The 13,184-nt window shown below is 38.3% G+C and overlaps 2 protein-coding genes and 1 non-coding gene across 3 annotated transcripts; 2 read left to right on the top strand and 1 right to left on the bottom strand.

Annotated features, from left to right (window-relative positions):
* Positions 1-5,278: 5,278 nt before the first annotated feature.
* On the top strand, positions 5,279-6,646 carry LOC108822062 (GDP-mannose 4,6 dehydratase 2). The gene has a single exon (XM_018595076.2). It carries the CDS (start codon positions 5,326-5,328, stop codon positions 6,415-6,417), a length of 1,092 nt encoding a protein of 363 aa, XP_018450578.2. The 5' UTR covers positions 5,279-5,325; the 3' UTR covers positions 6,418-6,646.
* Positions 6,647-7,292: 646 nt separating this feature from the next.
* Positions 7,293-7,970, bottom strand: LOC108830414 (protein CHAPERONE-LIKE PROTEIN OF POR1, chloroplastic-like). The gene is made up of 2 exons (XM_018604015.1): positions 7,531-7,970; positions 7,293-7,443 (listed from the first exon to the last, which is right to left on the bottom strand). The coding sequence occupies exons 1-2, from the start codon at positions 7,968-7,970 to the stop codon at positions 7,293-7,295; spliced, it is 591 nt and encodes a 196-aa protein (XP_018459517.1).
* Positions 7,971-8,682: 712 nt separating this feature from the next.
* TRNAE-CUC (transfer RNA glutamic acid (anticodon CUC)) lies at positions 8,683-8,755 on the top strand. Its single transcript has one exon. It is a non-coding gene; the product is annotated as a tRNA-Glu (tRNA).
* The last annotated feature ends 4,429 nt before the right edge of the window (positions 8,756-13,184 follow it).

Here is a 13,184-nt window from a genome sequence, read left to right as displayed (position 1 = left end):
TGAAATTCCAATATGAGAGGCTGCGTGGTTTCTGTGAGGTTTGTGGTATGCTTACTCATGATACAGGGGCTTGTGTGATTAACAATGGCGGAGCAGCGCCTGATGAAGGAGATGATGACAGTGGTGATGATCGAGATGATGTAGAGATCGTTCCTAACCAAGGTATCATTATTGAGGAAATCCATGAGGAGGCTCAAGCACAAGACGAGGTAGCACCGCTGGAGCCAGTTCAAGTGGAGCATGAAGGGCAGATGGAAACCATGGAAGCAGAGGCAGATGATGAACTTTGGTCCGATCAGGCTATGCCGACTATGTACTCTGATGACAACACTGTGGAGGAGATGTTCAATCCTATTGATCCTTTTGGGATTCTAGCAGCAGCAAAGAAGGAGAACAGTGTGGTTACACAAGGCATGAAACGGAAGAATTGGATCCAGGAGGCTCACAACAACAAGAATAAGCTTTCTAAGCGTGAGAAAGGGGAATCCAGTGGAACTGCTGCAGCACAGACGAACACTGAGACAGCTATTCAGGGTAACAATGAAGAGATGGTTTTGCAGACTAACCACACAACAGAACAGAGAGGCGCGGTGGGCCCAGAACCACCTCTACCCCCATGAAGACACTCAGTTGGAACTGTCGAGGTCTGGGCATTGACTCGACAGTTCGACGCCTAAAGGAGATACATCGCAAGTATCTTCTGGACATCATTTGCCTGTCAGAAACAAAGCAGCAAGATGATTATGTTAGGGACGTTGGGGCGCAGTTAGGATTTCTTAATCATGTTATTGTTCCTCCGGTTGGAATAGGAGGTGGCTTAGTTATCTATTTTCAGCAGCATGTTCAGCTTTCAGTTGTTAGTCAGTCTCCCAATCTAATTGATTGTAATGTGATTTGTAATGAAAACCAGTTCTATTTTTCGTTTGTGTATGGTCACCCTAATCCTGCTTTAAGACACCATACTTGGGAGAGGTTAAATAGAATTGGTACAACTCGCAGATCACAAGCTTGGTTTGCTTTGGGAGATTTCAATGAGATATTGAATAACAGTGAAAAGAGTGGAGGAAGGAGTAGACCGGAAGTGTCTTTCCTCGATTTCAGATGTATGATGCGTACATGTGACTTTGTAGATCTTCAGACAGTGGGAGATAGGTTTTCATGGGTTGGTCAACGTGGTAACCATTTGGTGCGGTGTTGTTTGGATCGCACGATGGCAAATCAAGTGTGGCATGATCAATTTCCAGCATCTCATACAGAGTATTTAGAAATTGGTGAATCAGACCATAGACCAATGGTTACTTTTATGTCAGCAGAAAGAGAAGAACCACGACGTTTTTTCAGATTTGATAGTCGGATGATAAATAAAGATGGGTTTCATGATTCAGTCTGTCGAGGATGGAATGGCTCAGGACAATCTCAGTTAGTACGTATTCCTTTAACTCAGAGGATTGCTCGTTGCCGCAAGCAAATATCACAATGGAAGCGTTGTAATAAGACTAACTCGGAGGAGAGAATTGCAGTATTGAGAAGAAGATTGGATACAGCAACAACCTCTATCTCTTTCTCAAATCAAGAAAGACAGACTATAAAGGATGAACTAAACCAAGCGTATATAGAGGAAGAGACATATTGGAAGCAGAAGAGCAGAGTTCAATGGCTGCGTTCGGGAGATAGGAATACTAGTTATTTTCATGCTATAACTAAGGCAAAGAAAATACGTAATACCATCAACTCCATTCAAGATGATGAGGGAGTAATTCATAAAGGACAAAGGGACATTGCAGGAGTTGCAATAAATTATTTTGATAATTTGTATAAGACAGAAGGTATCAATCACGAGCTCTGTAATGAAGTCTTCTCGGGGTTTTCACCAAGGGTCAACCAAGATATGAATAATGATCTTACCAGACCTGTGACAGAGGAGGAAATTCGAATAACATTATTTGATATGGGACCTCATAAAGCTCCTGGTGCTGATGGTTTTTCCGCAGTTTTCTATCAACATTTCTGGCCAGAATGCAATGCTGATATACTCCAAGAAGTTAAGGATTTTTTTGAAACTGGAAGGTTGGATCAACGGCATAACCATACCAACTTATGCTTAATTCCCAAGGTGTATCCTCCTTCAGGTATGCAAGAGTTCCGTCCAATTGCATTATGCAATGTATCGTATAAGATCATATCTAAGGTGCTGGTTAATAGACTAAAGGAACATCTACCATCCATAGTGTCTGAATATCAGAATGCTTTTATCCCTGGGCGTTTGATTTCAGACAATATAGTGGTGGCTCATGAGATATTCCATAGTTTAAAAGCAAGGAAAAGGCAGGCTAATTCTTATATGGCAGTAAAGACTGATATAACAAAAGCGTATGATCGATTAGAGTGGGGCTTTCTTCAAGAAGCGATGAAGACAATGGGTTTCGGAGATCAATGGATTCAATGGATTATGGAGTGTGTTTCGACAGTTAGCTACTCAGTGCTGATCAATGGCCGGGCAGAAGGTCATATAGTTCCGGAAAGAGGATTAAGACAAGGTGATCCATTGTCACCTTATCTATTTATACTGTGTGCTGAGGTGTTATCTCACATGATGAGCAAAGCAATGGAAGATAGGTCTTTGTTGGGGATCAAAGTTGCTTTAACGGCACATGCGGTTAATCATTTATTATTTGCAGATGATTCACTCTTCTTCTCATTAGCAAATGATAAAGCAGCTAAACAACTCAAGCGTATATTCTCCAGCTATGAGGCTATATCGGGACAGTCTATTAATCTGAGAAAGTCATCAGTTCTGTTCGGCAGTAAAGTTCGAGAAGAGGTAAAGACAAGAATGAGAAACATTTTGGGTATCCATAACGAAGGAGGTATAGGCAAATATCTAGGCTTGCCAGAACAGTTTAGTTCTAAGAAGTCAGAGATGTTTGCTTATATTGTGGATAAGGTAAAGCAGGCTACACAAGGATGGAAGCAGAGGCACCTTTCACAAGGAGGAAAAGAGGTTTTATTAAAGGCAGTTTCTCTAGCTATGCCTATATTCTCAATGAATATATTTAGATTGCCGAAAGAAGTCTGTGATGAGATTAATAGTGTTTTATCTCAGTTTTGGTGGGGATCTGGTGATAAAAAAGGATTACATTGGTATAGTTGGAACAGAGTAAGTATTCCAAAAAGAGAAGGAGGGCTTGGTTTTAAAGATTTGGAAGCTTTTAATCAAGCTCTATTAGCAAAACAAGTGTGGCGAATTCTGCAAAACCCAACTTGTCTTATGGCCCGGATTCTTCAAGCAAGATATTTCCCTGAAGGCGACATTTTGAATGCTAAGTTGCGAGCCAAGTCATCTTATGCTTGGAAGTCAATTCTTTATGGCAAGGAACTGCTTCTTAAAGGTATGAGATACATTATTGGTGATGGTACTCAGACCAATATGTGGACGGATTGCTGGCTACCTATTCATCCACCGCGACCACCAAGATCAAGAGGTGATATTGTTCAAGATAGTAAAGTACAGAATTATTTAATGGATGATCGAAAGAGCTGGAATATGGTAAAAATCAGAGCAGAGGTTGTTGATGAAGATTGTGATATGATTGAGGCTCTTAAGATCAGTGATAAAGCACAACAGGATCTCATGGGTTGGCACTATAATGAAGATGGGTTATATACAGTTCGATCTGGTTACTGGTTGGCCACACACTTGCCAGATCAACCTTACTTCCCTCCTACTTATGGTAACGTGAATTTGAAGCAAAGAGTTTGGAAAACAAAGACTCCATCAAAAATACAGCACTTCTTGTGGAAGTCACTATCACGGTGTTTGGCCACGGGAAGTAATCTAAAACGAAGACATATCATTAATGATTCAATATGTAAAAGGTGTTTTCTAGAAGAAGAAACAGAAGAGCACTTATTTTTTGGATGCCTGTATGCGAAACAGATATGGAGGGCTTCAGGTATTCATCTAACTGTATTCAATGATCATCTGGCGACCTTGGAAGATAAGATAAAGGCTTGCTTTGTTTTTGTTTCTTCGACAAGATTAGCTCATTTTCAGAATTTGCCTATTTGGATATTATGGAACATATGGAAAAGTAGGAATAGATTGCTCTTTCAACAGAAATCTATGCATTGGAGGACTGTGTTAAGATATGCTCGGAATGATGCGCAAGAATGGAAGGAGATAGATTTGAACGAAGACAGAGGAATGAGACATATTCATAGACAACACCAATATTTGGAGACACAAAAAAGATGGCAAGTTCCACCGCAAGGAAGTATTAAATGTAATGTCGATGGGTCTTTTCTCAATGAAAATGTGGAGGCTACTGCAGGATGGTTATATCGTAATGATGACGGACAATTCAAAGGGGCTATACAAGCAAAGGGAAGGAAGGTTGGCACAGCTTTGGAGAGTGAATTGCAGGCAATACTCATGGCTATGCAACACTGCTGGTCTCAAGGACATAGGAAAATCATCATTGAGAGTGATTGTAAGAAAGCTGTGGATATCATCAATAATAAAAGTCTTCACTTTGCCCTGTATAATTGGACGAGGGAAATACGATGGTGGAAACAGAAGTTCCCAGCATGTTCAGTTCAATGGATTGGAAGAGAAGGGAACAAACCGGCTGATAAATTGGCAACTTCAGCACATGCTCTATTGATTTCTTTTCAATATTATTATTATGTTCCATATGTAATAACTAATCTTCTTCATGAAGATTACATTGTCTCACGTTCAGCATAAATGAAATTGAAGTTATAAAAAAAAAAAAAAAAAACTTTATTATAAATGTATGTAGAGCAAATTTATCTCTATAATAAAAATTTCTATTTAAAAAAAAAATATAGAGATATACATTGGAAATGTTATAACCAATTTTTGGAAGTTCGTGAACTAGTTTGACTATATATTATGATACTATATACTGTTTTTTTTCCATTTTTTTCTTCTTATATATAGTATTCTTCGGTAGTTATCATTAATATCGGCAACATTTTAAACAAATTAGAACAACGTGCAAATGATTTGAACTGCACGTAGTAATATATGCGAAGATAAGTTAAAATCCATGATTGTTTGACCAGAAAAATAAGTGAACCATATTAAAACGTGTTAAGGCATAAACATGGAAACAAATCGCATCAGACAGCAATGAGATTTAATTTAAAAAAGACACGACGATGATCTGACGCATAATAATACATTAAATGACCAATATACCCTCTAAATCTCCAACCCCCGATCTCTGACAATGTCCTATATAAACAAATCAAACAGAGAGCCCACTTTCAACAACACAGATCCAAAAACAAAACCCACCAATGGCGTCAGAAAACAACGGATCCAGATCCTCCGCCGACGTGGAAACGCCGAGGAAGGTAGCACTCGTCACCGGAATCACCGGCCAAGACGGATCGTACCTTACGGAGCTCCTCCTCGAGAAGGGCTACGAAGTCCACGGCCTGATCCGCCGATCATCGAACTTCAACACCCAGCGGATCAACCACATCTACATCGACCCGCACAACTCCGACAAAGCTCTCATGAAGCTCCACTACGCCGACCTCTCCGACGCCTCCTCCCTCCGCCGCTGGCTCGACGTGATCAGACCCGACGAAGTCTACAACCTCGCCGCACAGTCCCACGTCGCCGTCTCCTTCGAGATCCCCGACTACACCGCCGACGTGGTCGCCACCGGAGCTCTCCGCCTCCTCGAGGCCGTCAGGTCTCACACCGTTGACAGCGGCCGCACCGTGAAGTACTACCAGGCGGGATCTTCCGAGATGTTTGGCGCCACTCCGCCTCCGCAGTCCGAAACGACGCCGTTTCACCCCAGGTCTCCTTACGCTGCGTCTAAAGTCGCTGCGCATTGGTACACTGTGAACTACCGCGAGGCCTACGGTCTCTTCGCGTGCAACGGGATCTTGTTCAACCACGAGTCCCCGCGGCGCGGGGAGAACTTCGTGACGAGGAAGATCACGAGAGCCCTGGGGAGGATCAAGGTCGGTTTGCAGAGGAAGCTATTCCTCGGGAATCTCCAGGCGTCGAGGGACTGGGGGTTCGCGGGGGATTACGTGGAGGCGATGTGGCTGATGCTGCAGCAGGAGAAGGCGGATGATTACGTCGTGGCGACGGAGGAGTCGCATACCGTGGAGGAGTTTCTCGAGGTTTCGTTTGGGTACTTGGGGCTGAACTGGAAGGATCATGTGGAGATTGATCAGAGGTACTTCAGGCCGGCTGAAGTTGATAATCTCAAAGGAGACGCTAGCAAGGCGAAGGAGGTGTTGGGGTGGAAGCCTAAAGTTGGGTTTGAGAAGCTGGTGAAGATGATGGTTGATGAAGATCTTGAGATTGCTAAGAGGGAGAAGTTGCTTGTTGATGCTGGTCACATGGATGCTCAGCAGCAACCTTGATTCGGTTCGAATCTGGTTATGTGGAGTTTTTAAATTTATGTCAATTTTTATTATTTTTTTTGCTTTTGATGATTGTTTTTCTTGTTGTTTTGTTTCTAGTTTGTTGTCGTTTTTATATAAAGCGTAGTGGATTTTGTATGAAAAGGACAAAAGGAAGCACATCCTCGGTTCTTGTAAGTCTTTGTATCTCCCAAAGTTACATCAAACAAAGTTGACTCTTTTACTTTCCCATTCGAATTAGCTCTTAGTATTAGTATACATGAACACGTTGCTTAGAAAAAAAAAGTCTACATGAACACATTACATAACTCAGAGATATCGGTTGACATTTTAAATTTACATCTGGACTCTCTGTCTCAGACACAAATCAAAACTTACATTTGCGAATTTAGTACTGATCACAGAAGTTAAAATCTGTTAAACTCACATAGAGATTGAAATTGAGATGGACAGAACCTATAATAGTATTTATAGTACAAAATGATTCAAGGATGATAGTACATGAGGAAAGTAGATATGTTCACTCAGTAGTTACCAAGTAGTTCTAAATTAGAATCATACAAAAAGCTTAACGGTTACAACTCTATGTATAGAGAAAACGAATGAAATAGGGGTTAATCTTTGCTGAATAAATAGTTCAATTTGAAGTCTTTTTTTTATGATAGATCCAATTCTATAAGTTATAAAGGTCAATAATTAAATAAATTTATTTCTGCTGAACAAACAAATATCTATGCTACATGAAGATGATGCAATTTCTCTAAACATGTTTTTTTATCTCTTCATGATATATCTAAAAGATAATAGTACTAGTGAGAATATGCGACCCAAAAAAAGGTGGGAGGAAAGAAGAGAACTACTAGCCTACTACAATGCTACCTAAGGTAGCTCGAATCCACACAAAGCAAAACGAAGCTTAAGAGGGAAGACATGACTTCGAAACCTCTTGGTCCTATGATGAAGGGCGGGATCACAGATACCATCAAGAAGGTCCCAATCAGCCACGAGAAGATAAAAGATCCACTCCTGTTTCATCACAATGTTTCAACCTTATCAGGTGCCAAATTCAAAATACAAGAAAGTACCATTAAGATAATCTCTGCTTATTATTACCCGTAAAGGAAAGACCAGAGCTTCTCCTTCAGCATTTGGTGGATGAAGTAAAACGTAGCTACTACCGATAACAGAACCTGCAGAGTGGGTCCTTCTTCTGTCGGGAACGTGACTGCTGACCTGACAAGGAAAGCAGTGGGAGGAGTTTGGAATCTCTCGAAAACAAAGCTCACAGCTTTGGACTGCCTCACTTCGCGGACCTTTTTCGTTATGTCGACCTTGGGGTTCTTCCTCTCGTGGAACTTTTGCATGATGATCTTGTCATGAGCTGATTCGATAGCGTCAACACTGGGCTTATGACCAGCGTACTGGTGAATGAGAAAGTTGCTGGCGCCTTGAATCTCATCCTCTGATGCCATCTTGCTAATCCCAAGGCGTTTGTAAGGGTCTTTGACATTGATCCGAGGGAAGCTGAACCTAAGGGAAGTAGCAGGGAACATTAGTCATTGTTAATTGAGAGTATCCTTGTGAAAGTTGTTATAATTTCAAATACGAATTTTAACTCAAAAGCTTCAACTGAGGAACACAGAAAAACCAATCTACAAGTGTATAACCCATAGATTACGAGTCATAACTAATAACTAATAAGTCTATGCCCGTTACTAGAAAGCTTAACCTATAGTTATGCATAGCTCAAGAGTTATGTAGTTACCGGTTAAATAGTCTACCATATCACCAGAGGAAGCACTCATAGCACGGACGACGATCATAGCATTGCTTCTTTGTGCCAAACAAGCCCTATGCAAAAAAACCAAAGAGAAAAAAAAACCATTAGAGATAAACGAATTACACAATCACTATGCATTCTAAACCTGGTACGTTCAGTTTAAAGCTAAACATTCAACGAGTTATACAAACTGAATAATAATAATAATCATAATACAAAGTTCATCTTGATGGATTGGACCAAAAGCCAATTCTTAACACAATACATTCGTCCAAAACAACTTCGAACCAAAACCAAAGATAGCTTACCAGAGGAGAAGAGACAGTCAGTATCTCGCCTACGATGAAAACAGTTTCACAACGCCACTTTCCCTCCTGGAACTTTCCACAAAGACAAAACGAAACGCTACTCGCAAATCTCGCAAATGGGGGCAAGAAAGGATTTAGTTCTTTACTAAGAATATTGAATTCAATAAATATCAACAATCCGTCGTAGTCTAGCTGGTTAGGATACTCGGCTCTCACCCGAGAGACCCGGGTTCGAGTCCCGGCGACGGAGACTTTTTTTATGTTTCTTTTCAATTTTTCTAACTGAGAACTTTATATTGTTGTTCATCGATATAATAAATAGATCTTGGGGTGACCAACTGTTATGATAAGTAAGTAACCTGCTCCCAATTTAGTTCTTGGGGTGATCTTGTTTCCACCTCTGTTTGCTTCTTCCTCATCCCCTCCAACTGAAAAGCAGCAGGAAATCGTACATTTTTGTTATACAAGTAAGCGACAACACACGTCTGAATAAAGGCTAGTCAATTGACATGAAGCTTCAATCATTTGCATTGCTTACTAGAGATTACAAAAGTTCCACTTTTATGTATGAGTTAGAATCAGAATGGCCAGGGTTGTTGGTGTAGAGAACAAACTTCTTAGCACTGTGAGTCTGTAGAAAAAATGGGAGTCAAGGATTAATACAAAATATAAAGGGAGGGAACATATTAACTCTGTCCATGAGACGAGTAAACTGATGATTGTAATTGCACACAAAGGGGAACGGGAGTAAATCAAGATAAAGCCACACCTTGACTTGAACCTCTTCCATATACAGGCTACCATTGTGGCTGGCCCTGACGAGTGTGATGGATCAGCTTCAGATCTATTAGCCGAAGTTGAAGCAATGGAGCAAAACGGTTTGCCATCTTCACCCACCTGAACATTTTGACTGTGATGATGACAATGACGATTTGACAAAAAGGGCTAGAAAAGGATTTCTTTAACCCTGTGGCACGCTGCACGCATGTCCCTCGCATCTGAAACATCCAGAATGGATGTCTCTCATCCGAGTATTCATGACAATGTCGCTGCCAGGAAAAGCTCAATGGGCACAGAAGCAAAAGTCAACACTCTCTTTAGCCACTGTGGAACCGCTGGTCCCGAGTTCCTGCCCTTTGCACCGGCCAGCGCCAGCTTCAGTAAGACAGGATCTGACTCTTAACGACAACAGCTCTCAGAATGGGATCAGAAGCCACAGGTGAAGCTGGAACGGTCGAGAGGTGTTCCAAGTCTGTCTCAGGAGTTGGCTTCGAACCGAATCCTAGGCCATCATCATCACATGACTCAGCCTGTGTAGACACCGAGCGCAGTCCACGTGGAAATGGAAGTCAGCAAAGGAGATCCGGTGGAAACAGCAGAGACCAGCAATGGTGGAACAACGGTCACAATAATAACTTCAACAACAGTCATAATAATTGGCAATGGCCGTACGGTAGTAGCCTTGGGTCAGGTTCGTACACAGCTCATCCGCCCAAAGGGCTAAAAATATGTAAATTCTATGCAGGCCCGGCCCTGGGCTAAAGCCCATAAAGCCAAGGCTTTAGGCACCAAAATTATATAGTTTATAGGGGCGCCAAAACATAGTAGATCACTTTAGTGTAGTGGCTTATACATAGTGTTCTTTTGCATGTATGTGATGGGTTCGATCTCCCCAACTTTGACTGTACTTTCGTTTTTTTCCTTTTTCTTTTTACTAGTAACAAATAAAATTATTTAATCATCAAAGATTCTACTACCTTTTCTAACAACTTTAGTTTCCTTTTATCTAAGGATTATATAGACTTATAGTAAATGATATTAAGTTATAAAATAAACAAACTAATTAATTTTCTTTCCTCTTTGCTAATAATAATAACTAAAAGATTTGATCATAAATATTTGATATTTCCTAAAAAAAAATTTACGTTCATTTTATATATGTATTAAAATATAGGATATAAATTATAAAGTTACAAAGGTAAAATAACTATTTTTTTGTTTTGATAAGGAATATAACAAAAAAAATTGATTACCTTTACCAACTTTATTTCTCTATATATGTATTATAGTAAATGATATTAGATATAAAATAAACAAGGGAATTAAACAAAACTAATTCTTTTCTTTATCTTAGCAATTGTCAGTTATTTTTTTCATTTTTTTGTTAATCTTTATTACAAAAAAATATTTTCCATTCTTCTCTTCTAAGTTTCTATGTAAAAATTATTTATCACTATTTATTGTTTTCCTATCTTCTGCAAGTTTTTCTATTTTTTAAAGCTCAAAATATGAAATTAGCTTAAGGTGATATACACTAAAACTTTAAAGATATAGAAACTAAAACTGATGATATATTATATATGCTGTATTTTTATTTTTCTATAATTTATCGTTTTCTTCTTTTTGTTTTAGAATTGTTAATGATTTATGTCTTTTTGATCAAAGTTTAGATTTTTTTAAAACAATTTAAAGATGATTATAGTAAAAAAAAATCTAGTTAGGGGCAGTATTTTTTTTGTTCGCTTTAGGCGCCGTATTAGTCCGGACCGGCACTGATTCTATGAGAGTGGGTACTGCAAAAAGGGTGCTTCTTGTAGTTTTTGGCACCCTTGATTCTCATTTTGTATTTTGTATTTATTTGTTTAAAGACATCTCGAATATCCTTTTTGGAATAACAAAGTTTATTTACCTTAATTAGCCGCATAGAAGTGATCAAGACAAGTCCTTCAAATTTAAATCTTGCAAGCATAAGCCAAATATCAATCTATTTAAAAAAAAATTTATTCGGCTTGCTTGGATTTGTTACTCAATTTTGTTAAACTATTTTTTTACTTATACCTTATTATTTTTAAAACTTATTATTGATGTAAAAATGTATATACATTTTTTGAACATCTAAGCAATAGTAGATATAATATCTTCTTAAAAAGGAATAATTATTCTGTGTGAATTATATATTAAGAATAATATGTAAACTGTTACTAAAACAAATTTTAAACATGAATTTTTATAATTTAGATCTCAGTCTATTCAGTTAAAAAAAATTAGAATCTAAATAAACAAGTATCGAGTCTTATCAAGTAGCTTGCAAGTCTTTAAATTTTAGGCAAGTACATATGTAGTTAATCAAGATGTTTAAATAAACAAACATATTGCAATTTAATTATTAAATATTTTTGTAACACCAAAATTTCTCAACCTCCATTAGCCACATATGTAATTATCAAATCTTTATATAGCCACATGTGTGATTATCAAATCCTTTTATATAAAACTCATTTATAAGATGAATGATTGATGTACATATAAAGAATATGACACAAGCATATCCATTTTCTAACTAATTTTTTTGTCAAAAGAAATCAATGTTAATAATATTCAAGTAAAAATTTGAAAACATCTACAAGAGCATCTAACCTTATGATATCTCTTCCATAGCAGCTCAGTTAAGTCAAGAGGAGGCTGAGATATTGCAAGTTCAAGAATAGCTTTGGCTCATTGTGTTTCATCAAGTGACTTCTCAAACTCGGTATACATGCACCAATCATGGCAATTTTCAAAAGACCAGTCGAGATACCGCTCATATAACTTTCTACATCTATTAATATTTTCTAACTAGAGTGTGATCGCAATATATTTCTTCAATATTTTATCTTTTTTTAGAGCCTTTCCACTCATATTACTTAGTATCTTCTCACCACTAATGAGCTATTAATTTAAATTTCACATGACTCAAACAAATTGTAAGATTCTTGAATAATTTACTTACCAAATAATCATTTAAAAAAAGGCCACCAAGTAAGCATGAAAAAGAAACTACCTCTTCCTAGTTGCTCAAGCCTGAGAGAAATGAATTGCATTGTACACCTTTTGGTCATGCTTTTTTTATTTGGAGATTCAAGGGTAATAACCAAAAAAACTACATTTATTTATTATGAATTTAGCTATAATCTTTACGAAATATATGCAAGTATTACTCTTACTCTTTCACATGCATATGAAGAAAAATGATAATGACTTTTTATTCTATTTAAGATACCTACTATTTACCAGTATACAAGAATCTCTTGAGTTAGATGAGAATCAAGAGAATTTGAGAGGTTTCCTCGATAGAGTCTCTACTCTGCCAGAAATTATCACCCGTATCAGAAGGTTTTCACTGAAATATAAAGAGCACGCTGATTCAGTTGTTCTTCTACATGATGTTGATAGATTTTCGAGAAATCCAAGGAAACTTATCAAAGGGATAAGAAACGTGAAGGTCTTGGAGCTGTGATCATCTTCTACTTTCCAAGTAATTAGTTTTTTTATACTACTTGAGAAATATAACAGAATAAAGATTATGAGGTCTTGTTGATTTCGTTTCAGGGGTTTAACTACTTATGCAAGTCAATTCCAATGTTAACGGACCTCCATCATCTGACCATCACACACGAGGACATTGAGTGTTGCTGGGAGTTTCTACCATGTTTGATTGAGAGCGAAATGAATCAATCTGTTGTGCATCGGAATCAGTGAATAAGCTGTAAATCTTGTACGATTTTACTGAATATTCTCATTGCTGAGAGACGTTGGTGATGATAATGTTTTGAGCTTGATGAACTTGAGGGGTTTGTCGACTATAGGCTGAACTTGTTGATCTTGTTTCACAAGACCCACTTCAGAGAGCAAAATCTCTA

Source organism: Raphanus sativus, chromosome 2 (assembly GCF_000801105.2).
Source record: "Raphanus sativus cultivar WK10039 chromosome 2, ASM80110v3, whole genome shotgun sequence".
NCBI classification, from domain to species: domain Eukaryota; kingdom Viridiplantae; phylum Streptophyta; class Magnoliopsida; order Brassicales; family Brassicaceae; genus Raphanus; species Raphanus sativus.
Note: the sequence above shows the minus strand (reverse complement) of the source record. Positions and strands in the feature narration are given on the sequence as shown.